Source organism: Bufo gargarizans, chromosome 11, assembly GCF_014858855.1.
Source record: "Bufo gargarizans isolate SCDJY-AF-19 chromosome 11, ASM1485885v1, whole genome shotgun sequence".
Classification (NCBI taxonomy): Eukaryota; Metazoa; Chordata; class Amphibia; order Anura; family Bufonidae; genus Bufo; species Bufo gargarizans.
Genome location: NC_058090.1, coordinates 94,492,978 through 94,518,275, shown reverse-complemented (window position 1 = coordinate 94,518,275; position 25,298 = coordinate 94,492,978). Strand labels below are relative to the sequence as shown.

The 25,298-nt window shown below is 42.6% G+C and overlaps 2 protein-coding genes across 2 annotated transcripts in view; one reads left to right on the top strand and one right to left on the bottom strand.

The window, feature by feature from the left end:
- Window positions 1-13,073, top strand: part of SV2A (synaptic vesicle glycoprotein 2A) — a 46,647-nt gene extending 33,574 nt beyond the window's left edge. Inside the window, exons 10-12 of the mRNA XM_044272039.1 lie at window positions 7,948-8,154; window positions 10,218-10,377; window positions 12,890-13,073. Coding sequence (XP_044127974.1) covers window positions 7,948-8,154; window positions 10,218-10,377; window positions 12,890-13,073 — 551 coding nt within the window. The remainder of the gene's footprint in view (window positions 1-7,947; window positions 8,155-10,217; window positions 10,378-12,889) is intronic.
- Window positions 13,074-22,754: 9,681 nt separating this feature from the next.
- BOLA1 (bolA family member 1) lies at window positions 22,755-24,669 on the bottom strand. The gene is made up of 2 exons (XM_044272513.1): window positions 24,610-24,669; window positions 22,755-23,377 (listed from the first exon to the last, which is right to left on the bottom strand). The coding sequence occupies exon 2, from the start codon at window positions 23,372-23,374 to the stop codon at window positions 22,967-22,969; it is 408 nt and encodes a 135-aa protein (XP_044128448.1). The 5' UTR covers window positions 23,375-23,377; window positions 24,610-24,669; the 3' UTR covers window positions 22,755-22,966.
- Window positions 24,670-25,298: the final 629 nt, after the last annotated feature.

Below are 25,298 nucleotides of genomic sequence, written 5' to 3'. Positions count from 1 at the left end.
CTGATGGCCGGTACTTATTTGTGAAGGGCTCTATAGCGGGCACACCGGTTACACTGGCCAATATTTACGCGCCAAATAGGGGACAGGTTGCATGGCTGGTTCAGACCCTCGCTGCGCTGGCTGCATTCAAACAGGGTATGGTAATTCTGGGGGGAGATTTTAATGTGACCCTAGACCCACTTCTGGATTCCTCCTCGGGGAAATCGGCTATCACTCACGTACGTCTTAGACGCCTGAAGGTGGCTCTGCGTAAACTAGGTGTTATTGATACCTGGCGTACCCTGAACCCCACGGGTCGTGACTACTCGTTCTACTCCCATGCCAAGTCCTCACACCACAGATTAGACTATGTCTTTCTCTCCTCTGAGCATGTCAAACAAATTGTAAACACCCGAATAGGCAACATCACGTTGTCGGACCACGCCCCTGTCTTTCTGACAGTTTCGCTGTCCACCCTCCCTACACGGGAATGGAACTGGCGTCTCAATGAGACCATCATCCAGGACCAGGCGTCATCTGAGAAAATAGCCACCTCCCTCCAGGAGTTCTTCAGTACTAACACCGCAGGTCCCTCCCCTCCCTCCCCCGCTGTAATCTGGGAAACCCACAAGGCCGTGATCCGTGGAGAGCTTATCGCTCTCGGCTCCCATCTTAAAAAACAAAGAGCCCAGGCCATGTCCACCCTCCTATCCCGTATCGCCACCCTCGAGCTTAGCCATAAGCAATCCCAAGCGTTAAGCCTTGCGGAGGAGCTTTCTGTCGCGCGATCTCAATTAAAAGATATGTTGAACGTTACTTCAGCTAAATTACTCCTTCGTGCGCGCTTCAAATCCTACGCACATGGAGACAGGGGGAACAGACTTATGGCGGCGCTAACTAAACAACAATTTTCTGACTCCTTCATTCCGGCGATCAAAGATGCGGCGGGCAATCACCTTAAGTCTACCCCTGATATAGCCAAAGCATTTTGTGCCTTCTACGAAGACCTTTACAACCTCCCGCCCCCTCCTGGGTCATCTCCCTGCTCCGTCGCGGAGGCCTCGAATAAATTCCTCTCCTCCCTTCAGCTTCCCTCTATATCCCCGGATCAGTCCTCCCAACTATTAGCTCCCATCTCTGGCCCGGAAGTCCTGAAAGTCCTAGCCACTATCCCCTCCGGTCGCAGTCCCGGCCCTGACGGTTTCACCATCTCTTATTATAAAACTTTTAAATCTGTCCTAGCCCCTCAATTTAGCTCCCTATGTAATTATCTCCTGGGTGGTGGCCACCTCCCTGCCCAGTCACTCACAGCCCACATCACCATTATCCATAAGGAGAATAAAGACCCGTTGCAATGTGGCAGTTACCGCCCTATCTCCCTACTAAACACGGACATTAAATGGTGGGCTAAGATCCTGGCTCAACGGATTCAAAAAGTTCTCCCGGATGTTATTCACAAAGAACAAGTTGGCTTTGTCTCTGGCAGACAGGGTAATGAGAATACTGTTCGCCTCCTTCATCTCATGAACTGGGCACGGTCTACCTCTACCCCGCTAGCTCTGCTGAGCACTGATGCAGAGAAAGCTTTTGACAGAGTGAGCTGGCAGTATATGTCACTGGCTCTGTCGAAATTTGGCTTTCCTGACCAACTCATTTCCGCTATCCTCTCTCTGTACTCTGCCCCCTCTGCCAGGGTCAAAGTCAACGGCACTCTTTCACCCGCTTTTGCCATTACTAATGGCACTAGGCAGGGTTGTCCTCTCTCCCCCTCGCTTTTTGTGATAGTCATGGAAACTCTCCTGTGCAAAATCAGGCAAGATCCCGATATTGAAGGTCTCCAGAGAGCCTCCCACACTCACCTCACGGCGGCTTTTGCAGACGACCTCCTTATTATGACCACGAACCCTGAGACATCCTTCCCCCGGCTACACTCTATATTTGAAGAATTCGGTTGGGTCTCCAATTTCAAGATCAACTATAGCAAATCCCTTGCCCTGAATGTTACATGTAAACCCGCTCTTGTTGCGTCGCTTAAACGCTCCACCCCCTTCACTTGGGCCGCTCGGGACATCACATTTTTGGGGATTCACATCTCTGCGGAATCTGAATGACCTTTACAGCCTTAATTACACCCCTATGCTCAACTCAATTAAATCCCATCTACAGTCGGTAAAACTTCCCTTCATCTCCTGGATAGGCAGGAAGAATTATCTCAAGACCTTCATTGTCCCCAAACTCCTATACCTGCTGCAGACGTTGCCCATATGGCTCCCGCGCTCGTACTTTACAGAGTTGCGTAGGAGATTCTCCCTTTTCCTCTGGTCGAACAAACCATCTAGGATAGCTTATTCCACATTGACGAGGGAGAAGAGGTTTGGTGGCTTCGGCCTTCCCGATGTCCACCTGTATTACACTGCCACACACCTAAATAGGTGCTTCTCTCTTCTTTCCCGAAGCCCCCAAATCTATGCACAGCTCTAGAGCGAGGCCTCGTTACATACAAAGATTATCTCGTCCTGTGGGGGGTCCGTAGCTGTACGCCCTCACATTCCTTTGCCTCCCCCATTTGGAAGGGCATGCTCGTTGAATGGGCTAAACTCTATAGATCTAAAGATCTGAGATTCCCGAATCCTCGCCTCCCTCTGCACTTATTGCAAAACTTAGTTCATCCCGAGATCACTGCCCCTTCGGGTGTTTGGTATCAGTTGTCTAACCACACACTACAGGAGGTTGTGTCTACGGGTGGGGACTTGACATGGGACACGATTCGGGCCTTGCCTGAGGTTCGAAAGCAATCCTTCTTGGCTCTTGCTGCCTTTCGCAAGGATACTGCGATTTTGAAACTCCCTCCCTTCTGCACGGAAGAATCCACCTGGCTGGAAAAGAAACTTGATATGCCGATCCCCCCGAAGAAGCCCCTGTCAACTCTCTACAAGGAGTTACTCTCTTCCACACCCCCAGTACTATCCTTTTTAGTGGCCTGGGAGAAGGAGCTCTCGTACCCCCTCTCAGAACCCGAAAAAGCATTTATCCTCTCCAACTCTCACGGATTCAGTCGTTGTATCAAAATACAGGAAAATTCCTTTAAGCTTCTTACGCGTTGGTACAAAACGCCTGAATTCCTCCATAATCTTAATCACGACATACCCGATCAGTGCTGGAGGTGTGGAACAGAGAAGGGGTCCCTATCTCACGTATGGTGGTCCTGCAGTCTAATCCGTCCCTTCTGGACACAGATTGAGAGCCTAATCGGGCGCATTTGCGGCTCCCCTATAAGTCTAGATGCGCAATTGGTCCTGCTTTGGTGCCCCAATATCACCCTCGCCCCTTCTAAAAACAACCTACCAACGTTACTTCTAACTGCTGCCCGCCTGCTAGTCCCTCTGCTGTGGAAGAACGACTCTGCACCTACGCTGCTGATGTGGCAAGAGAAAGTGGATCAGATATGTCGTTTTGAAGAACTGGCTCACTGGGAATCTCACACTCGCCCTCGTTTTCTGGACATATGGAGTCCCTGGAAAGCCTATCGCCACCCGGCGTCTTGAAAGACCCTGTCATGATATGACTGACACCGCCATTATTGAACCCACCACCCCCCCTCCCTCCCTCTCCCTCCCTTCTTCTTGTTTGGTATTTCTTTATCCCTGTCCGTTGTCCTGTTTGTCTATTGGTGTTCCCCCCCCCCCTTCATTTGTTTGACTTTTGTTATATTTGATTGCACTATTCTGATGCCATCTGCGTATGGCGTTTGCTGTATTGTGGCACTTTATATCTATTTGCTTTCTCAATAAAAAGAGATTTGGTTAAGAATATAACTACTATATACTGCTCCTATGTACAAGAATATAACTACTATATACTGCTCCTATGTAAGAATATAACTACTATAATACTGCTCCTATGTACAAGAATATAACTACTATAATACTGCTCCTATGTACAAGAATATAACTATAATACTGCTCCTATGTACAAGAATATAACTACTATATACTGCTCCTATGTACAAGAATATAACTACTATAATACTGCTCCTATGTACAAGAATATAACTACTATAATACTGCTCCTATGTACAAGAATATAACTACTATAATACTGCTCCTATGTACAAGAATATAACTACTATAATACTGCTCCTATGTACAAGAATATAACTACTATAATACTGCTCCTATGTACAAGAATATAACTACTATAATACTCTCCTATGTACAAGAATATAACTACTATAATACTGCTCCTATGTACAAGAATATAACTACTATAATACTGCTCCTATGTACAAGAATATAACTACTATAATACTGCTCCTACTGCTCCTATGACAAGAATATAACTACATATAATACTGCTCCTATGTACAAGAATAACTACCTATAATACTGCTCGCTATGTACTAAGAATAATAACTACTATATATACTGCCTCCTATGTACAAGAATCTTAACTAACTATAATACTGCTCCTATGTACAAGAATATACTACTATAATACTGGCTCCCTATGTACAGAATATACGACTTACTAATACCTGCCTCCCTTATGTACAAGAATATAACTAACTATAATACTGCCTCCTATTGTACAAGAATATAACTACTATAATACCGCTCCTATGTACAAGAATATAACTACTATAAGTACTGCCTCCTATGTACAAGAATATACTACTATGACTACTTGCTCCTATGTACAAGAATATACTACTATAATACTGATCCTATGTTCAAGAATATAACTACTATAATACTGCCTCCCACTGTACAAGAAATATAACTAGTCTAATCCTGCTCCCTATGTACAACGAATATAACTACTATAATATGCTCCTGATGTACAAGAATATAACTACTATAATGACTGCCTCCTATGTACAAGAATATAACTACTATAATACTGCTCCTATGTACAAGAATATAACTACTATAATACTGCTCCTATGTACAAGAATATAACTACTATAATACTGCCTCCTATGTACAAGAATATAACTACTATAATACTGCCTCCTATGTACAAGAATATAACTACTAAATACCTGCATCCCTAGTACAAGATATAATACTAGTTAATACTGCCCCCTATGTACAAGGAATATAACTACTATAAACTTCTCCTATGTATCAAGAATATAATACTATTAATACTTCTCCTATGTACAAGAATATAACTACTATAATACTTGACTACCCTGTACAAGAATTATAATAGTATAATACTGCCTCCTATGTACACAGAATATTAACTCCTATAATAACAGCTTCTCTGGTACAAGAATATAACTACATAATACTGCTCCTATGTACAAGAATAATAACTACTTATAATACTGCTCCTATGTACAAGACTAACTACTATAATACTGGCTCCTATGTACACGAATATACCTACTATAATACTGCTCCTATGTCCCAAGAATATAACTACTTAATACTGCTCCTATGTACAAGAATATAACTACTATAATACTGCTCTATGTACAGAATATAACTACTATAATACTGCTCCTATGTACAAGAAATAACTATAATACTGCTCCTATGTACAAGAATATTAACAGTAAATCGAATACAGCGGCTCACCCCTGTCACGTATGGGTAGGTGCTCACCCTCTGGTCCTACCCCCAGGACCCCAAAGGATTCAAAAAGGTAATATGTAAAGTGAGGGGGCACACACACAGAGAAACAGTATGGAAACAATTAACGGATGAATAATTAATATTTATTACTCTAAAAACACTCCCCTAAAAAGATATATATAAAACATACATAAAATAATAACAACCTATAATTAATTGTCATGTAAATCCACTGATATGGGGTAATAATGTCGATTGTTCAGCTGCAGTATTCTGGATAGTACTGGGTATAATAAAATAAAATTCATCCAAATGGTATCCCACTTTGTACGGTACTGTGGCACAAACAAGTATGCAATGTCCGAAGGTAACTCCAACAGGTGTATTTTACTTTCAATGCAATGGAACAATGCTGCTGGCTATATATCAATGTCCAGTATTCAGAATAGCATGCGTGAATGTTTGCACAGATCCTCAGATTACTCACAGTGTCCAGCCGCTTGCAGTCTCCCGGTCTCACCCGGTCTCACCCCTCCTTATTGTACGGTAACGCTGGTTTTTCCAGGTAGCCGAACACGGGCCGTCTGTGGCGTCCCACGTGACCTGATTGCTCTGGGGTTCCGGGCGGACACTACGATGACGTCACTGCTATGCGGCGGTAATTTCAAATCTGGTAGCGGATCTCTTCTGCTGGCAACTTGATATTTAATTTCTTTATCTTTTATTCTTTTTGTTGAATCCACGCTCACTCCACAATGCCAGACGCGTTCGGGGTCTTGCGCCCTTCCTCAGTGGCCACTGAGGAAGGGGCGCAAGACCCGAAACGCGTCTGGCATTGTGGAGTGAGCGTGGATTCAACAAAAAGAATAAAAGATAAAGAAATTAAATATCAAGTTGCCAGCAGAAGAGATCCGCTACCAGATTTGAAATTACCGCCGCATAGCAGTGACGTCATCGTAGTGTCCGCCCGGAACCCCAGAGCATCAGGTCACGTGGGACGCCACAGACGGCCGTGTTCGGCTACCTGGAAAAACCAGCGTTACCGTACAATAAGGAGGGGTGAGACCGGGTGAGACCGGGAGACTGCAAGCGGCTGGACACTGTGAGTAATCTGAGGATCTGTGCAAACATTCACGCATGCTATTCTGAATACTGGACATTGATATATAGCCAGCAGCATTGTTCCATTGCATTGAAAGTAAAATACACCTGTTGGAGTTACCTTCTGGACATTGCATACTTGTTTGTGCCACAGTACCGTACAAAGTGGGATACCATTTGGATGAATTTTATTTTATTATACCCACAGTACTATCCAGAATACTGCAGCTGAACAATCGACATTATTACCCATATCAGTGGATTTACATGACAATTAATTATAGGTTGTTATTATTTATGTATGTTTTATATATATCTTTTTAGGGGAGTGTTTTTTAGAGTAATAAATATTAATTATTCATCCGTTAATTGTTTCCATACTGTTTCTCTGGTGTGTGTGCCCCCTCACTTTACATATTACCTTTATGTACAAGACTATAACTACTATAATACTGCCTCCTATGTACAAGAATAGAACTACTATAATACTGCCTCCTATGTACAAGACTAACTACTATAATACTGCTCCTATGTACAAGAATATAACTACTATAATACTGCTCCTATGTACAAGAATATAACTACTATAATACTGCTTCTATGTACAGGAATATAACTACTATAATACTGCTCCTATGTTACAAGAATATAACTACTATAATACTGCTCCTATGTACAGAATATAACTACTATAATACTGCCTCTCCTATGTACAAGAATATAACTACTATAATACTGCTCCTATGTACAAGAATATAACTACTATAATAACTGCTCCTATGTACAAGAATATAACTACTATAATACTGCTGCCTATGTACAAGAATATAACTACTATAATACCTGCTCCTATGTACAAGAATATAACCTACTATAATACTGCTCCTATGTACAAGAATATAACTACCTATAATACTGCCTCCTATGTACAAGAATATAACTACTATACTACTGCTCTTATGAACAAGAATATAACTACTATAATACTGCTCCTATGTACAAGAATATAACTACTATAATACTGCTCCTATGTACAAGAATATAACTACTATAATACTGCTCCTATGTACAAGAATATAACTACTATAATACTGCCTCCTATGTACAAGAATATAACTACTATAATACTGCTCCTATGTACAAGAATATAACTACTAATAATACTGCCTCCTATGTACAAGAGTATAACTACTATAATACTGCTCCTATGTACAAGAATATAACTACTATAATACTGCTCCTATGTACAAGAATATAACTGTAGCTAATCGCTCTTGCTTTGCAGACTTGTTTGACTATAAGTTCATCAACAGTCGGATTATTAACAGCACGTTCCTGCACAGTAAGGAGGGATGCCAGCTCGACTTCAGCGACGACATTAATAATGCCTACATGATCTACTTTGTGAGTTTCCTGGGGACTTTGGCGGTACTACCGGGCAATATTGTCTCCGCACTGCTGATGGACAAAATCGGGCGTCTCCGTATGCTGGGTGAGAAAATCAGTGCTCTGCCAACAGATTCACTTTTAGGTCAAATTTAATGTATTATGCTATATTTATTATTATTAGGGCTTCTTAGTCTAATTTTGGGCAGCCTCTTTCTGCGATCCTTGGGTGTCTCAGCTTGAGGTTTTTGGCTTCCCTACAGCACCATGAAAGGGCAAATAGTGGCAGTAGCTAAGAGAGTACCCACGAGAGACAGAACAGTTTAGAGTTGCGTGAATACAGGACCAATGAAGGCAAACATTTGTTGATAATAGAAGTACATACTGCCCCCTACTGGGAGTATGATTTTATGTGTACTTTATCAATAAACCAAGATCAGTCCTTACCCTCAGAGGGGCTTTAACCCCCATCAAGTTGGGCACCAAGTAGTGGCACTGCCTACTGCTTCCTCCCATAGGAGAGTGGTTTGGTTTGATATCTACAAAAAAGCTGGGTTATCATAAATATCTTAGGCTACTTTCACACTAGCGTTTTTGCTGGATCCGGCAGGGTTCAGCAAATATAGTATAGGACCTGTTCTATTTTACACAGATAACTCATCGATACCAATGGACACTGTGTAATACCTCATTTTCCCTGTGGTGGTGCTGCAGGGAACACTTACTGTCTGTTTCCCTCCAGATAAAATCTGATCGCTAGGATCCCAGCAGAAGGGCATTTAGTGATCAGCTTATTGTCAAGGGACCCTTCTAACAAGTAGGGATTGTCCAAAGCAGAGCATCCCTTAAATAAGACTAAAGGTGTTATAATTCCATGAGTGCCCTGATGACAGGGCTAACAGTTGGATGGGCAGCTCTAATTACAGCTAATTTACTTTTTGTGATGTGTTTCTTAAAGAGCACCCATCAGCAGGATCAACCCAACTAAACTAGTAATACTCCCCGGCAGCGTTGGTTCTGTGTTCTCCCCTGTCCCTTATACTATAAACAGAGATAAGCAGGGTGTTCTAATGGTGATAGATAATCAGTTCTCACCTCTCCTGTGTTTTCTCTTGTCCTTGTACTATAAACAGAGATACGCAGGGTGTTCTAGTGGTGATAGACAATCAGTTGTCTATTCTCCAGTGTTCTCTCCTCTCCTTATACTATAAACAGAGATACGCAGGGTGTTCTAGTGGTGATAGACAATCAGTTGTCTATTCTCCAGTGTTCTCTCCTCTCCTTATACTATAAACAGAGATACGCAGGGTGTTCTAGTAGTGATAGACAATCAGTTCTCACCTCTTCTGTGTTCTCTCCTGTCACTTATACTATAAATGTTGATAGATAATCAGTTCTCACCTCTCCTGTGGTCTATTCTGTCCTTATACTATAAACAGTGATAAGCAGGATGTTCTAGTAGTGATAGACAATCAGTTCTTACCTCTCCTGTATTCTCTCCTGTCCTTATACTATAATCACTGATAAGCAGGGTGTTCTAGTAGTGATAGACAATCAGTTATCACCTCTCCTGTGGTCTCTTCTGTCCTTATACTATAATCACTGATAAGCAGGATGCTCTAGTAGTGATAGATAATCAGTTCTCACCTCTCCTGTGGTCTCTCCTGTCCTTATACTATAATCACTGATAAGCAGGGTGTTCTAGTAGTGATAGACAATCAGTTATCACCTCTCCTGTGGTCTCTTCTGTCCTTATACTATAATCACTGATAAGCAGGATGCTCTAGTAGTGATAGATAATCAGTCCTCACCTCTCCTGTGTTTCATTTTAATCAGAAGAATCAACCCTGCCATGCCTAGTTTAATAAGGTTCATCCTGCTGTCAGGTCCTCTTTAAAGTGCTGCTATAGAGAAATGTGGCTGCTGTTTTTCCTAAACAGTGCCACACCTGTTGGTGGTAGGTTGTGTGTGGTATTGTAGCTTAGCTCCATTTGGAGTGAATAGAGCTGAGCTGCAATGCCATGTTTAACCTGTGGACAGGTATGGCACTGTTATTGGAAGAAAGCAACCCATTTTTTTCTAAAATAGATCCAATTCCATAAGTTATGCTTTGATAGATGCAGAGCACCTGGTGGGATATTTCAGTGACTGATCTGTCTGTCTTCCCAGCTGGTTCCAGTGTCATGTCATGTATTAGCTGCTTCTTCTTATTCTTCGGGAACAGTGAATCGGCCATGATTGCTCTACTCTGCCTCTTTGGTGGAGTCAGTATTGCCTCTTGGAATGCTCTGGATGTCCTGACGGTGGAGCTCTACCCCTCAGACAAAAGGTATGGTTCTTTTTCCACTCGCTGATTACAAAGTAGAATATACTCCATTTCTCAGACTCTCCATATATTATCCCCTGTTCTTGGTATTTTAGTGGTATAGTTGTTGTGGTAGAGTCTACTTGGTGACACAGAGGAAAAGGTAATGGTATAATGCACACAGTGATGTCACAGTGCAGGGATAATGTACATAGTGATGTCACAGTACAGAGATAATGCACACAGTGATGTCACAGTACAGAGATAATAAACACTGATGTCACAGTACAGGGATAATACACACAGTGATGTCACAGTACAGAGATAATGCACACAGTGATGTCACAGTACAGAGATAATATACACAGTGATGTCGCAGTACAGAGATAATGCACACAGTGATGTCACAGTACAGAGATAATAAACACAGTGATGTCACAGTACAGAGATAATGCACACAGTGATGTCACAGTACAGAGATAATGCACACAGTGATGTCACAGTACAGAGATAATGCACACAGTGATGTCACAGTACAGAGATAATAAACACAGTGATGTCACAGTACAGGGATAATACACACAGTGATGTCACAGTACAGAGATAATGCACACAGTGATGTCACAGTACAGAGATAATGCACACAGTGATGTCACAGTACAGGGATAATACACACAGTGATGTCACAGTACAGAGATAATATACACAGTGATGTCGCAGTACAGAGATAATGCACACAGTGATGTCGCAGTACAGAGATAATAAACACAGTGATGTCACAGTACAGAGATAATATACACAGTGATGTCACAGCACAGGGATAATACACACAGTGATGTCACAGTACAGGGATAATGCACACAGTGATGTCACAGTACAGAGATAATGCACACAGTGATGTCGCAGTACAGAGATAATGCACACAGTGATGTCGCAGTGCAGGGATAATGCACACAGTGATGTCGCGGGGCAGGGATTATGCACTCCATGATACCATAATACAGGAATAATGCACTCAAAAAGATCACCAAATATATTGTGACAGCATAAGAGAAAAACATAGATATGCTGGTCACATGCAGGCACTGTATAATGCACACATGTGGTACCAGTACAGGAACAGTGCAGTGATATCACAGGAACATAGTCAAACTGGGGCTCCATTCAATTTTCCACCTCCCTTTCTATTGTCCATGGTCATCTTACGTCGGAGTGAAAACGAGACCCCTTAGTTGTCCATGGTAGTGCGGCCTAGTCTTCCTGGTGCACTTTTTATCATCTCTGTTTTTTCTTGTATGGCCTCCCTCCTAGATGCCGTATATATCAGACATTACAATATACGATTGTTTTTAATTCATGTAAATGCAGATGTATTAATATTCAGATTTGTAGACCGGTACAGCCCCTGGAGCACACACTGGAGGAGACTACTAAACCGTGATTAGTGTGCGAGGGTTGTTTTCTCCACCAGGAGAATATCTTATAAAGTAATTACATGCGATGAGTCACTCAAGACGCGTTAGATTTGGAGCATTTCCGTCCAGGGAGCTAACAGCAGAAATGTAATGTTAGTTAGGCCAAACATATTAGATAGCTGTCGGCCAAACGCTCATCCCTCCTGATCTTCCCCCCTCCCATACCCATGCAAATATGTTCTCAGTAGGTGGAATTAGATGTTGTCAGACATCTCCTTTCAGAAAAAAATTGAGCATTTTGAAATCCATCTACCCAATCCTTCTTTCCAACAAAAATCGGCCATTGGGTTACAGCCGAAACCCATACACATTAGAAGGTCAGTTGGTCCCACAGAAATCGGCAGCTGCAGCCATTATTGATCTGATGTGTATGGCGAGCTTTGAGAGACGATGACATCCAGTCTCATGACTCATTAGGCTATTTTGAGATCGCTGACCCTTCTTCAGTCCTATGAGAGCAAAAAGCAGCTGCAAACTAAGACTTTGGTTCTGAAGGACCAATGATGTTCATTAAGATTGTGGTTCCTCTTGCAGTTCGAAGGTAGGAACCTGAGCCAGAATACCCTCTTCCCTGGAAGTATTATATTCAAAGAGGTGTTGATTAAATCTATATCTAAACGTGCCTGACATGTTAGATGTATACCGGTCAAATCAAATCCACCATTTCTGGTAGGACCAGCTGACCTCCAAAGGTATATGGTGGTGTTCTGACTCCTAGATGTCAGTAGAAAGAAGAGTTGAACCCATCCTATTGATCTCAAGGGAGATAAGCTCCTGACAGAGGTGTCTGGCAGCAGCTTATTTCCTTCTCCCCTATTAGGAACACATGCTCATGTGTATTGGAGAGTTGGAAGACCTGTCGGCTCAAAACTATGGCCACCTTAAATGATCATGCTTGAGAAAGATGCTCTTTAGATGGGACGCTCGACATTATATGTTTCAAATATTGAGATCTATGAATGAGTTATGTGCAGTGAAATTTCTTATGCCTCCAGGACATTTAGGATACTAAAAATATTCTTCTAAATTCTCATATATATTATTTTTTTATCTAATTCCAGAACGACTGCCTTCGGATTCCTGAATGCCCTCTGCAAGTTGGCTGCTGTCCTGGGGATAAGCATTTTTACCTCCTTCGTGGGGATAGCCAAAGCAGTGCCCATCCTCTTGGCCTCTGCTGCCTTGGCCCTGGGTAGCTTTTTAGCCCTTAAATTGCCAGAAACACGAGGCCAGGTGCTTCAGTGAGATTCACCATTGTAAAAAAAAAAAGAGAGTAGATTAGTAGACACTGTGAAATGTCTTTTTTTTTGTCGCTATGTGTGGGGCCCCTTCCCCATATCCTCTTCCCAGAAATGTTTGGTAAAACAATATGCATATGTGTCACTGAAAATGTATCAAGGACTGAACATTTTGCACTATTCTAAGTTTCAGAGCTTCCTCCATGATTAGTATGGGGATTAGAAGCACTAGACTTTGTGTAGAGCAGAGATTTTATGTTCTAGATAGATCTAGTGAAATGAAAAACCTCTATGTTGTGTTTCTAACACCTCTAGTCATTGAAGAACTTATGATTTGCTCTTCAGACTCATTGGACATTGTGAAGAGCCTGAATTCATTCTTGATACTTCTAGAAATTAGTAAAAATTGTGATTGTTCTAGATCACTGTTCCTCAATCTGTGGCTCTTCATATGTTCGAAAACTACAATTTTCAGCATGTTCAGAGAAGTACAGTTTGGAGGCCACTGATCTAGAACAATTCGTCATTATGCAACAGCCGATGAGCCTCAGACTGGAGAACACTGTTCTAGATATACTTGCCTCTTCTTACATTTTATGTTTGTCCTGGTTAGTCTAAAATATAGAAAGGATCCTATAGTTATTCTAGGTTGTACAGGTTACTGAAAGGATCCTACAATCATGTTGGTTAGTAATGGATACTTAATGGATCCTATAGTTGTTCTGGGTTATGATGGATTCTTAAGAATCAAAGAAAAAAATATATATGGCAGAAAAAAATCCACCAGGTCAATCTAGTCTGCCCTTCAATCTGATCCTACAGTAGCTCTGGGCTTTACTGGATTCTGAAGGATCCTTCTAAACTATAATGGATTTTGAAGGATGACACAATTATTATGGTCAGTAATGGTTACTAAACAGATCCTACAATAGTTCTGGGTTGAAATACAATCTAAAGGATCCTACAGATGTTCTCGGTTTTAATGTATTCTGTAGGATTATATGGTAGTTTTAGGTTGTAACAGATTCTGAAAGCCCCTGCAATAGTTTTAGTTTGAAATAGATTCTGAAGGATCTTACAGGTGGTAATTGATTCTGAAGGATCCTACAGCAGATCTTAGTAGTAGTAGATTATGAAGAATTCTACAGTAGTTCTAGGTTTTAATAGTTTCTGAAGGATCCTAGATTAGTTCTAGATGGTTTCTAGAGTATCCTACATTAGTTCTGGGATATAGTGTATTCTGAAGGATCCAACCGTTGTTCTTGTTTAAACTGGGTATTAACAGGAGCTGTTCAAGGTAGGTCAGAATTTACTAGAAACACCATCTAAATGCCCAGCTAGGTCTTCCTTAGTCTCAAAATATCATATGCTACCTATGTCTAGACAGGTGTAAGGAACACAAATATAAAATATAGTTTAAACTTATCAGTAGATGTGAAAATGTCCTTTTTGCAACCAAAGTGCATTGGTGCCTATGTAGCCGGGAAGCTTATTTTCACATAGATGTTCTAGAAATTAAAAAAGTCTGGGGGAGCAGCAGTAGACTGCAGAAGCCCAGTACAAAAACTAGCCTCATCTGAACAGTTATTAATATATTTATTATACTTATTTGTTATCAAGATTACTTATTAGATGAATTGGCCATGTGTTATGTTTACATAGTTCTCAAAAGATGGCAGCTTTCAGGGCCGGTGGTTGGTAATATAATCTAGAGATCTATTCCTGGATAAATGGTAGGGGTAGAATGTCGCAAATACGAAGCACAGAAATATGACCAGCTCATAAAAATGGATCAAACATTCCATGAAATGTAGGCACATTCCATTAATGTACAAACAAGAAGTACATGTTTTATTTTGAAGGACATTTTAGGGCTTGATTTTACACTTTTGGTTGTGGACTTCTGGATGGGCACAGAAGGATCGCTCAGCATGTAGCTTTGGGAGATGGATGGGTTATGGTTTGGCCTCTTCATGTCCCAAATAAGTACTATTGGCAGGGATCAGTGGCATAAAAGATGAAAATGGGTCCTCTATTACAGAGCTGGTTTTCCACCCAGGGCAGAAGAGCCTAATGTTTGTTTCCCAGTTTGCAGCCTTTCCATGATGCTTGGGTGAATTCCTCTCTCTGCTGTTTGTTCACAATGTATTTCCCCCTGAGAGGAAAGTCCTGCGCAGGGGATGGGAGCAACAAGGGCTGGGCCCCCTTTCTCCATGGGCCCCACAGCAGTTTGTTAGCCTGCTTCAATGCTACGTACGTTCTTGGGGGGGAAGAAGTGGTGTTTAGACAAAAAAAAAGCACAATATATATAAATATGAATATGGCCAATATCATGCAAAAATAAATATTCCAAAGTGAAAAAATAAGACTATTATAGATACAAAATTACTTTCTTTTGTGGACCTCACTAAATAAAGGGGTTCTCCTATGATTAATGTAAATCAGACATCATATAGTACACGACAATCTCTTTCTAAGCTAGAACCAGCCCATGGATCCAGAGATCTCCCCATTCATAGCTGCATTTATTTTAAGTTGGCAGCTCAGGGGCGTATCCTTTCTACTTTAGTTCTCTCCCTATCACAGTTCAGGGGCATGTCCTTTTTGTTGCAACTCTCTCCCTGTAACTTTCACGGCTTCTAACAGTAGATCCAGCTGGTGGCAGTTGGAACTGAGCATGTGTGGCCACCTCAGTGATGTTACCGAGGTGGACAGCGAAATCCGAAAACAAACAAACAGCAGGTGGCGCTATACAGAGAGATTTTATTGACTATACTACATTTTGAATTTCATGCAGTTAGAAAAGTAGTCAGATCCAGGTGCTGGTTTGAAAAATGTTAAATATTTTTCATGGGACAACCCCTTTAAGTTTGCTTATGTGAAGAAGAAAAAAATTATTGGCCCAGATTATATATATTTTTTTAGTGCAGTGGTGAGACACAGCCACGTCAGAAGATGTCAAAACTAGTATGTGACTTTCCACCTCCCGTTGCTAAATATATTATGAAAATAGCTTTTTTTTTTTTTGTAAGTGGACTTCTGGAGGTGAAGCCCCACCTGTAGACGTGAGCACCACCTGTAGCAAAAGCCATTAGGTTCCCATTGTACCGTGTCTCCAAAAAACCCTGCATGCATGTGGAGTGCCATATCCCGAGCTGGCAGACTTAGTAGTAGACGCGTTTTTACATCTTCATGTGACTCTAAGGAAACGAAGAAATAGTTTATTTATATAATATAAATGGTCATTTTGCCGCCATTTGTATAATACTGTAAATATATAGATATATATGGGAAATTACAGTGTAACAACCTATTCGCTATCGACTTCATAGAAATATACATAGTGTTTTTACATGGTATGGACTTCCTTGCAGCATATCTAGGTGTATTGTGTGTGTATCTTCAATTTTTTCTCATCTTGGAGACCTGTCTTCTGGAAAGCACACAAGAAAAATTCTGAGAGGCTGGTGCCTTTGGTATAGTTGGCCGCATTCTCTTAAGACTATGATGTCATATCAAACATTTAGGAGGTCTTAGGTAGGCTGAAGATTTAAACCTTGAACGTTCCTGATTTATAGTCTAAAATTTAAGTAAGAAGTTGACTTTGGTGCCTCCTGGACCCAGAGGTCAGGTTGGTGGACTTCAACTAGATTCTAGCTCTATCAAAACAGAATAAAAAATTCAAATTCTCAAACATGAGTAAGAACTCAAGGACCCATTGTGAAGCGTTGACCAAGCCTTCTACAAGGAGTTATCTTCTGCTGCTTCTGATCATGCTTTCAAGCAAGGGTTTATGGATCTTCATGCCATCAAGATAGTCTCTTAGAGGATGTAGACATTTTTTTTTTTATATTCTATATGATAACTTACAAAACAAAAAAAAGCATAGGCCTTTTTGGAGCACAAGCAATTTCAACACAACTTAGAGCAGAAAGCACAAAAGGTAACATATTTCTGTGATCCTCGCAACAGAGGACTCATTTGTGTTTCAGTGTGTCCGTGCTGACTGCCGCTGGTTCTTAGCAAAACTATGTACTAATCTGTAAAAAAAAAAAATCAAAATCAAATTATTTTTCAATGGTTGTTATTAATTGTACGTAACAAGGCCGTATCTTGCGTCTTTGTGTTGTGGTCATGCTTAGTGTTCACTAGAATTGTTATATATGGTTTATATGTTAGTGAATAGGAAAACAAAAAATTCCTTATAGACTGTAACTAGCGTGTACAGGCAAAGGATCACATCAGCAGATGTCTATAGAAAATTTTTGTTTTTGAAGATTCAGAGTAGAAATGGAAACTGTTTTTAATTTTAACCATTGGAATTTACGTCCAAATTCATTAGGCGTAAGCAGGAGGACGTCCGTGACGTTCAACTACAAAGGCAAGGGGTGGTAGCGCCTTCGATTACTAGTGTACGTCGTCAACGTATCGGCACCTTAAAATTAGCCACTACATGAAAGAAAATTAAGAGTTTCTTAAAGGACCTGGAGTCATGACAGAATTACAAATTTCAGATCACCATGCAAATTTTAATCAGAAAACGAACAGAATACATATTCTTCAAACTTTCTTACAGGGTCAAATATGTACAATATCCAAAGAGACTAAACTCTGGCTACCTTCACTTGCTCTCATGACATCTCTGATGTGAAAATTTTTTGTGAAAATTTCCATTAGTGAGTGCGTCCATTACGTACCCATTCGACATCATTCCTTTTAGATATTCCCCCCCATAACAAGGACAAAACTATCTTCTAAAAGATCCTAATGTTACTTCTTTGATGAGGATTAGTGCATCTTTAACCAAGAATCCTCGCTGACTGAAGCATCCTCAAGACATTTTTGGGAAGAAATAGGACTTTCACCCTGGGGACTATGAAAAGTTAGTCATTTACTGTATAATCACTGTCCGTTTTGTAACTATGGCAGTGTATATGGACGTACAAATACACTGAACATCTGGTTTTTGGAAACCGACCTGAGTTTTTCTTCATGTCCATGTTGAAAAAAGTGACTGATGACACGATGTGTTGATACAGGGGGTAATTCTCCCCAAAAAAGCCCATGAAATATATATCAACCAGTTACTTGAAATGGACAATGGTAAATTAAAAGACATAAAAATGAACAAACAACACAGTCGTCATCAGTTTACCCTGAACAACATTGTGACAATCAGTTTGTGTGCCGTGTATACGTCACCTGTCATTTTTTGCCAAATATTTTTATACTTTTATTTTTTTCGAGTTTCTCGTCTTTCTTGCTGTATCAATTCGTTCTACAATAACTTATGATGCAACAGTGGTAGATGTGTAGTAGGATATGATAATATGATAGAGATGGAGGAAGCACTGTGGCTGGGAGGTGGGTCACGTTAGGAGTTGTCCTAAAAAAATCCCTAATTAACTTATTTTATTAATTTATTCGATCGAGCCAGTGAAAGCAATGGCCATGTTACAAGTTCGCAACATGAGCCAATGTTGACCTGAGCCTGGAGCTCCGGTCATTCTTATGGTGTCAAATCAAGTGATCGGTTAACCAGCAGCCCAAGAAATGATTTGAGAGTCCTTTCACCGATAAAAGTATGAGGGTTGCATGCTGGCTTGATATCCTTGTAGCCAATGAGTGTATGGCTCTCAAACATTCAACCAAGTGACCAAGCACTCTTCGAAGAGCGCTATGATCTGTTGCATCAGGCATAACTCCTACGTTTTAGGAGGCTTGAGTTTGCCATAAGGTGTAGGTACCATATGTACTAGCCACTAACCTTCAAGATAGTGGCTAAATTAGTTATTGAGAAAAACAATCAAGAAGGCCAAACTGTGTTTGACCTTAGAAGACCAGTAAGGTCTACAAAATTGTTGAAGACCAAAAGGCAAGGATGGAAATAGATTGTCCTAAAGCTACGAAGAGCATTCTAAAGCTAATCAAGTTTTGACAACTCCTGACCAGAACTTACTTCCAGCTCCGTACTCCTCAAGTTCTCTAATACGTTTTTCTCGTCTTCAATCCATTCTTTGTAGTAGTTGGTCTCCACATACGTAGTACTGTCTGTTTGCAAACTGTACCGTGCCGTAGTTTATAGATGTTTGTAAAGAACAGAGGTATGGAAAAAAAAATCTTACAATTTATGTCTTGAAAAAAAAAAAAAAATCCATTTTGTCTATACAGAAGTGAATAGTTATATGGGAGGTATTTTATTGTTATGCCGATACGGTGCTGTGGAAGGTGTATGAGAACCGTGATCCCTGGAATTCAGTTCATCTCTTGTGCAACAAACCAGTTTCAGGGTGAAATAAAATATCAATAAATATATGTCCACAAGTGATGAGTGGCGTCCGTCGTGGTTAATGTGTCCATGAATGTCGTGAATTCTTTGATCACTGTGAGTAGTCCTGTTGTCTTCTTCAGTCTGCCATACATACTAAGAGGTAGCCTGCTACATTCCATAGGGAGGTCCACGGTGGGCCTATGGTCTTTTTTGATGGTGGAAGTGAACCTGAAAACCAGCCTGAAACCCAAGTTAACCTTCACATATAAACAGAAGCTCTTGAGATCTTATCTCCACCTGCGTTCTTTTGTGATTCTTTGGTTCTTGTAAGTGATCCCAAGCTCCTTACAATATGTAAACTTTATTTGCCATTAGTGTTTCAAGTTTAGCACATAGTATCAACAACTACAGTACTTAGAGCTAGTTAGTGTAAAAAAGAAAAAAAAAGTCTAACTACCACTAACTGCAGGTCTTTCTTCACAAAAAAAAGTACAAAAAAAAAAACTAACTAAAAAATGTGGCAGATGTAAATGAGCACACTACGATCGGTGCTCTGCAGCACACGTGCGTGCAAAAACTGTAGTATAAAAATTCACTACAGTGTTAAAAAAGTGAACAATGGCTAAAAATTAACATATCTACAGTACAGACCAAACGTTTGGACACACCTTCTCATTCAAAGAGTTTTCTTTATTTTCATGACTATGAAAATTGTAGATTCACACTGAAGGCATCAAAAACTATGAATTAACACATGTGGAATTATATACATAACAAAAAAGTGTGAAACAACTGAAAATGTGTCATATTCTAGGTTCTTCAAAGTAGCCACCTTGTGCTTTGATTACTGCTTTGCACACTCTTGGCATTCTCTTGATGAACAGTACAACTTTTGGTCTGTACTGTAGATATGTTCATTTTTAGCCATTGTTCTATATATATAGATTTATATATATTTTTAGCCACTGTATATATATATATATATATATATATATATATATATATATATATATATATTAAAAAAAATCTAGAACTCTATATATATTTATATAAAGCACTACTACAATTTCTTCTTTTTGAACCAGAAAAAAATTGGCAAAAAAACTCAACACAGATGTGAAAAAATATATTAAAAAGCGCAAACAATAATCGGCAGGTGCTGATCAGGCAGGTATGTACTGAACAAGCACTTGGCGGTCACAACTCGCACGCAGAAAAGTGGGTGCGGAGCTGGAAAATTGTAAAAAAAATAAAAAATTAAATAAAAAGACCAAAAAATTATAATAATTGCACGGACCAATGGCATCCATATAAAAAGGATGGGAGGGAGGGGGGCGGGGAAGGGACGGAGGGTGGTTTAGGGATATGGAACAGCTGCAAATGAAAAAATAATAATAATCAGTGCAGCAATTTTTCAGCAGGAAAGGATTAAATCGCAAGTGGTGGTGCACCACAAGTCCAGCAAGCCACAAGCCGCACAGACCCTCTCTGCAAGCAGTCACCAGCTAGAATGGCTGCATGCAGGAGGTTCTTCCCTTTCCTGTGCAGCTATAGTGCTGTTCCAGCCAATAGCATCGCTGACAGGGGTACCAAACACCAGTGTCCCCTGCCTCACCTTGGAGGTGACCGGTGCTAACAGTCCAGCACCGGCCACCTCCCCCAGACCCGCCCCGATGCTTGTGACAGCTTTCTGCGCTGCGATGTGCCGGTCTTCATTGACCGGCCATCGCAGCACTTAGAGCTGCAGCACCATGGTGCCCTTACCCGGCATGGCTGCCTGATGGTAAGAGCAGCAATGGTGCCATGATTCCCCGGTGATCGTGCCCCAGAGCCCCGCGGACCTTGCGCCGTACGGCACTGGTTCCTTAAGTCACGTCCGGTTGCGCCGTACATGTATGGCACGGGTCCTTATGGGGTTATCCGGGAATTCATATTAATGACCTATCCTCAAATCAGAGCCCCACCAATGAGGAATGGGTGTAAGAGATCTACAAGGATAGATTTATACTCAAATCAGTGGAGAGTGCCTTCCACATGGATGAGCGTCCCCAAAGAATACCACAAAACCTTCCCAGACCATAACGCAGCCACCGCCAGCTTGTTCTTCCAGCAATGGCTGCAGGGTCTTTGTTCTCTGGAGTTTCTCCTCTGACACGCCAATGTCCACCTGTTACATGAGGCAGAAAACCTGACTTATTGCAGAAGACAACCCTTTACCAACCAGCAGAGGAGCAGTGACCGTCCATCTGCTCCGGAGCCCCGTAATAGGTTCTCTGAACTGTTGTGTTAGACACACGTCTGGTGCCACCTGGGGCCCGAGAGCAAATATTTATCTGATAAATCACCCCTTTTCCCATGACAGTAACGAGGGATATGTTAGCACAGTGTTATATACCCACCAAGCCATCTCAGCACACCTTATATACCCACCGAGGCAGCACAGCACACCTTATATACCCACCGAGGCAGCTCAGCACACCTTATATACCCACATAACCAGCTCAGCACACCTTATATACCCACTGAGGCAGCTCAGCACATTATATACCCACCGAGGCAGCTCAGCACACCTTATATACCCACTGAGGCAGCTCAGCACACCTTATATACCCGAGCCATCTCAGCACACCTTATATACCGAGCCATCTCAGCACACCTTATATACCCACCGAGCCATCTCAGCACACCTTATATACCCACCGAGGCAGCTCAGCACACCTCATATACCCACCGAGGCAGCTCAGCACACCTTATATACCCACATAACCAGCTCAGCACACCTTATATACCCACCGAGGCAGCTCAGCACACCTCATATACCCCCGAGGCAGCAGCACACCTCTTATACCCACGAAGCAGCTAAGCACACCTTTTATACCCACCGAGCCATCTCAGCACACCTTATATACCCACCGAGCCATCTCAGCACACCTTATATACCCACCAAGGCAGCTCAGCACACCTCATATACCCACGAAGCAGCTCAGCACACCTTATATACCCACGAGGCAGCTCAGCACACCTCATATACCCACGAAGCAGCTCAGCACACCTTATATACCCACCGAGGCAGCTCAGCACACCTATATACCCACCGAGGCAGCTCAGCACACCTTATATACCCACCGAGCCAGATCAGCACACCTTATATACCCAACGAGGTAGCTCAGCACACCTTATATACCCACCGAGCCAGCTCAGCACACCTTATAACCCACTGACCCAGCTCAGCACACGGCACTTCCTTCATGAGCTACGCGCTGCAGACGTCAAAAGTAGGAAGTGGTCAGAATAATTGGACTCCAATGTGTAAAATAAATCAGTTCAAACTACTACTATACTGCCCCTATGGATCCCAACAGAATGGAAAGTTTTTGCATCAAACTGGATTCGCCCCCCCAAATAATAATAAAAAAAAACATTTATTAATATTTTTAATTTATTAATTTTGGTGAACTATCTACATGAAATACTGTTTTTTCTCGGTTTAATACTATTTAACAACAACAAAAAATGTCCAAAATGTGATCAGACCTGGGGCTCCAGACCAGGGTTTACAGGACTGGGGACAGGTAGGTCTCCCCCTCTGCATTGTGCTCCTGCTTACACCTGGGAGATGATCTTCTTGCTCATGTGGGGATCATGCTTCGACCCCCCATACAGCCAGGGCTCTGCGTAACGGTGGGGTTCTCCTCCCACTGTGGTGGGGTCTTGGCCTGGATGGACAGAGCGTGCACAGGTCCGGCTAACTCTTCTTTCAGCAAATCATTGACAAGTCTGTGGCGCTGAAGAAGAGACTTCCCGCCGAACACATCGGATACCACCACCACTTTAAAGTGGGTCTCTGACCCGGGGGGCACGGCGTGCATGTGGCTCTCATTGTGCACCTCCAGGTGGCAGGGCTGCAAGTTCTCAGACAGCTTGGCTCTGATTGAAGTCTCCACGGGTTTTTCCATTCTTCGGATTCCTGAATATGCTGAGGTCACCAAAACTAAGGGGACACGTCTACAAGACTGGAGAACACGTGCCGGGAGCATCGGCTGAAACCAAAGACAGTATGGTAAAACAAGGCTGCTATGACAAAGCGCCACCTCCAACCACAGGCTGTGCCTGGTACTGCAACCATCAGCGGGGCCCAGAGGTGTGGAGGGGCTGCAGCACTTTACCTAGCCCTGTAACACGACCGCTGGGGCACAGACACTAAAGGGGTAACCCAAATCATAGATCATAAGGGGGGGGGGGGGGGCAGGGGCACGAAAGGGAGCACCTGAGTCATGGACTATAAAGGAGGGGACGGGGTCCTGTGTCAGAGGTGCTGAAGGGTTCATAGTCAATAAACCAGGCAATTGGGGTAGAGGCACTAAGGGGGGGGGGGCTTCTTCAGCAGAGGCACTAAGGGGGGGCTCCCTCTGTAGGGGCAATAAAGAGGGGCTCCTTTGACAGAGGCACTAAAGGTGGGCTCCTTCAGCAGAGGCACTAAGGGGGGCTTCTTCAGCAGAGGCACTAAGGGGTGGGCTCCCTCTGTAGGGGCAATAAAGAGGGGCTCCTTTGACAGAGGCACTAAGGGGGGGCTTCTTCTGGGGCAATAAAGAGGGGCTCCTTTGACAGAGGCACTAAGGGGGGGGGCTTCTTCAGCAGAGGCACGAAGGGTGGCTCCTTTGACAGAGGCACTAAGGAGGGGCTTCTTCTGTAGGGGCAATAAAGAGGGCTCCTTTGACAGAGGCACTAAGGGGGGGGGGGCTTCTTCAGCAGAGGCACTAAGGGGGGCTCTTTCAGCAGAGGCACTAAGGGGGGGGGCTCCCTCTGTAGGGACAATAAAGAGGGGCTCCTTGACAGAGGCACTAAGGGGGGGCTTCTTCAGCAGAGGCACTAAGGGGGGGGGCTCTTTCAGCAGAGGCACTAAGGGGGGGCTCCCTCTGTAGGGGCAATAAAGAGGGGCTCCTTTGACAGAGGCACTAAAGGTGGGCTCCTTCAGCAGAGGCACTAAGGGGGGCTTCTTCAGCAGAGGCACTAAGGGGGGGGGGCTCCCTCTGTAGGGGCAATAAAGAGGGGCTCCTTTGACAGAGGCACTAAAGGTGGGCTCCTTCAGCAGTGGAAATATAGAGGGCTTCTTCAGCAGAGGCACTAAAGGGGGGGCTCCTCCGTCAGAAGTACTGAAGGAGCTCCTGGGCATTTGCATCAGCTGCTTGCACTGAGCCCTCAATACTACAGTAATGACGACCCTGGCTACCAAGGGTTAATCCACTGCTAACACCCCTCCCCCCATACTGACCCCCAACACTCACAACACCCTGCAGACAGGAGACTCTTCGCAGCCATTACCCGGAAGTCCCATTGCATGCCGGGAAATGCAGTTGAACTGCGGCACCGAGAACTACACCTCCCATGATGCACTGGGGGGCGCTGTGCGCAGACTCCTCCTCCTGCTGTGTAATAGTCCCAGTTAATGTTAGGAGGGGGATTATACAGAACACAGGGGAGGACATTAACTCTGGCCTGTCTGCTGCTAGGGAACTACAAGTCTCAGCTGGTCTTACTGTTTCTCCACAGTGAAGATCTAATATAATACGATGTCATGGGTCACAGCACTGAATTCATTATGCACTGCAGTTTATCACTTTGACCGCTAGATGGCAGTTAGATAAACAATACTGGAGGCCGCAGCTCTTCACTTTTACCACTAGGTGGCAGGCGCGTCACAAGAGTTCTAGGTTATGTGAAATGTGCGGTGTCCTCTGTAATTGTCGCACAGCTGCGGGGTCAGCGCTTCACATGGAGCGTTTCTCTGCAGCTTTATTATAATTTGCCCTTTTAAGCTCATGATTAAGATGAGGCTCAATGGAAAGAAGCTGACTAAAGGGGAACTCCAGATCCGAATAAGTGCATTGTTAGTATACAGAACCACCAGGACATGGGGCCACAGAGGTGATATCAAAATGTCAGTTACCTCTAAAATTTCCA

What these genes read in the sequence shown, in the direction of transcription:
- BOLA1 (XM_044272513.1), bottom strand. Translation starts at nt 23,374, where the DNA reads ATGCTCCCGGCACGTGTTCTCCAGTCTTGTAGACGTGTCCCCTTAGTT.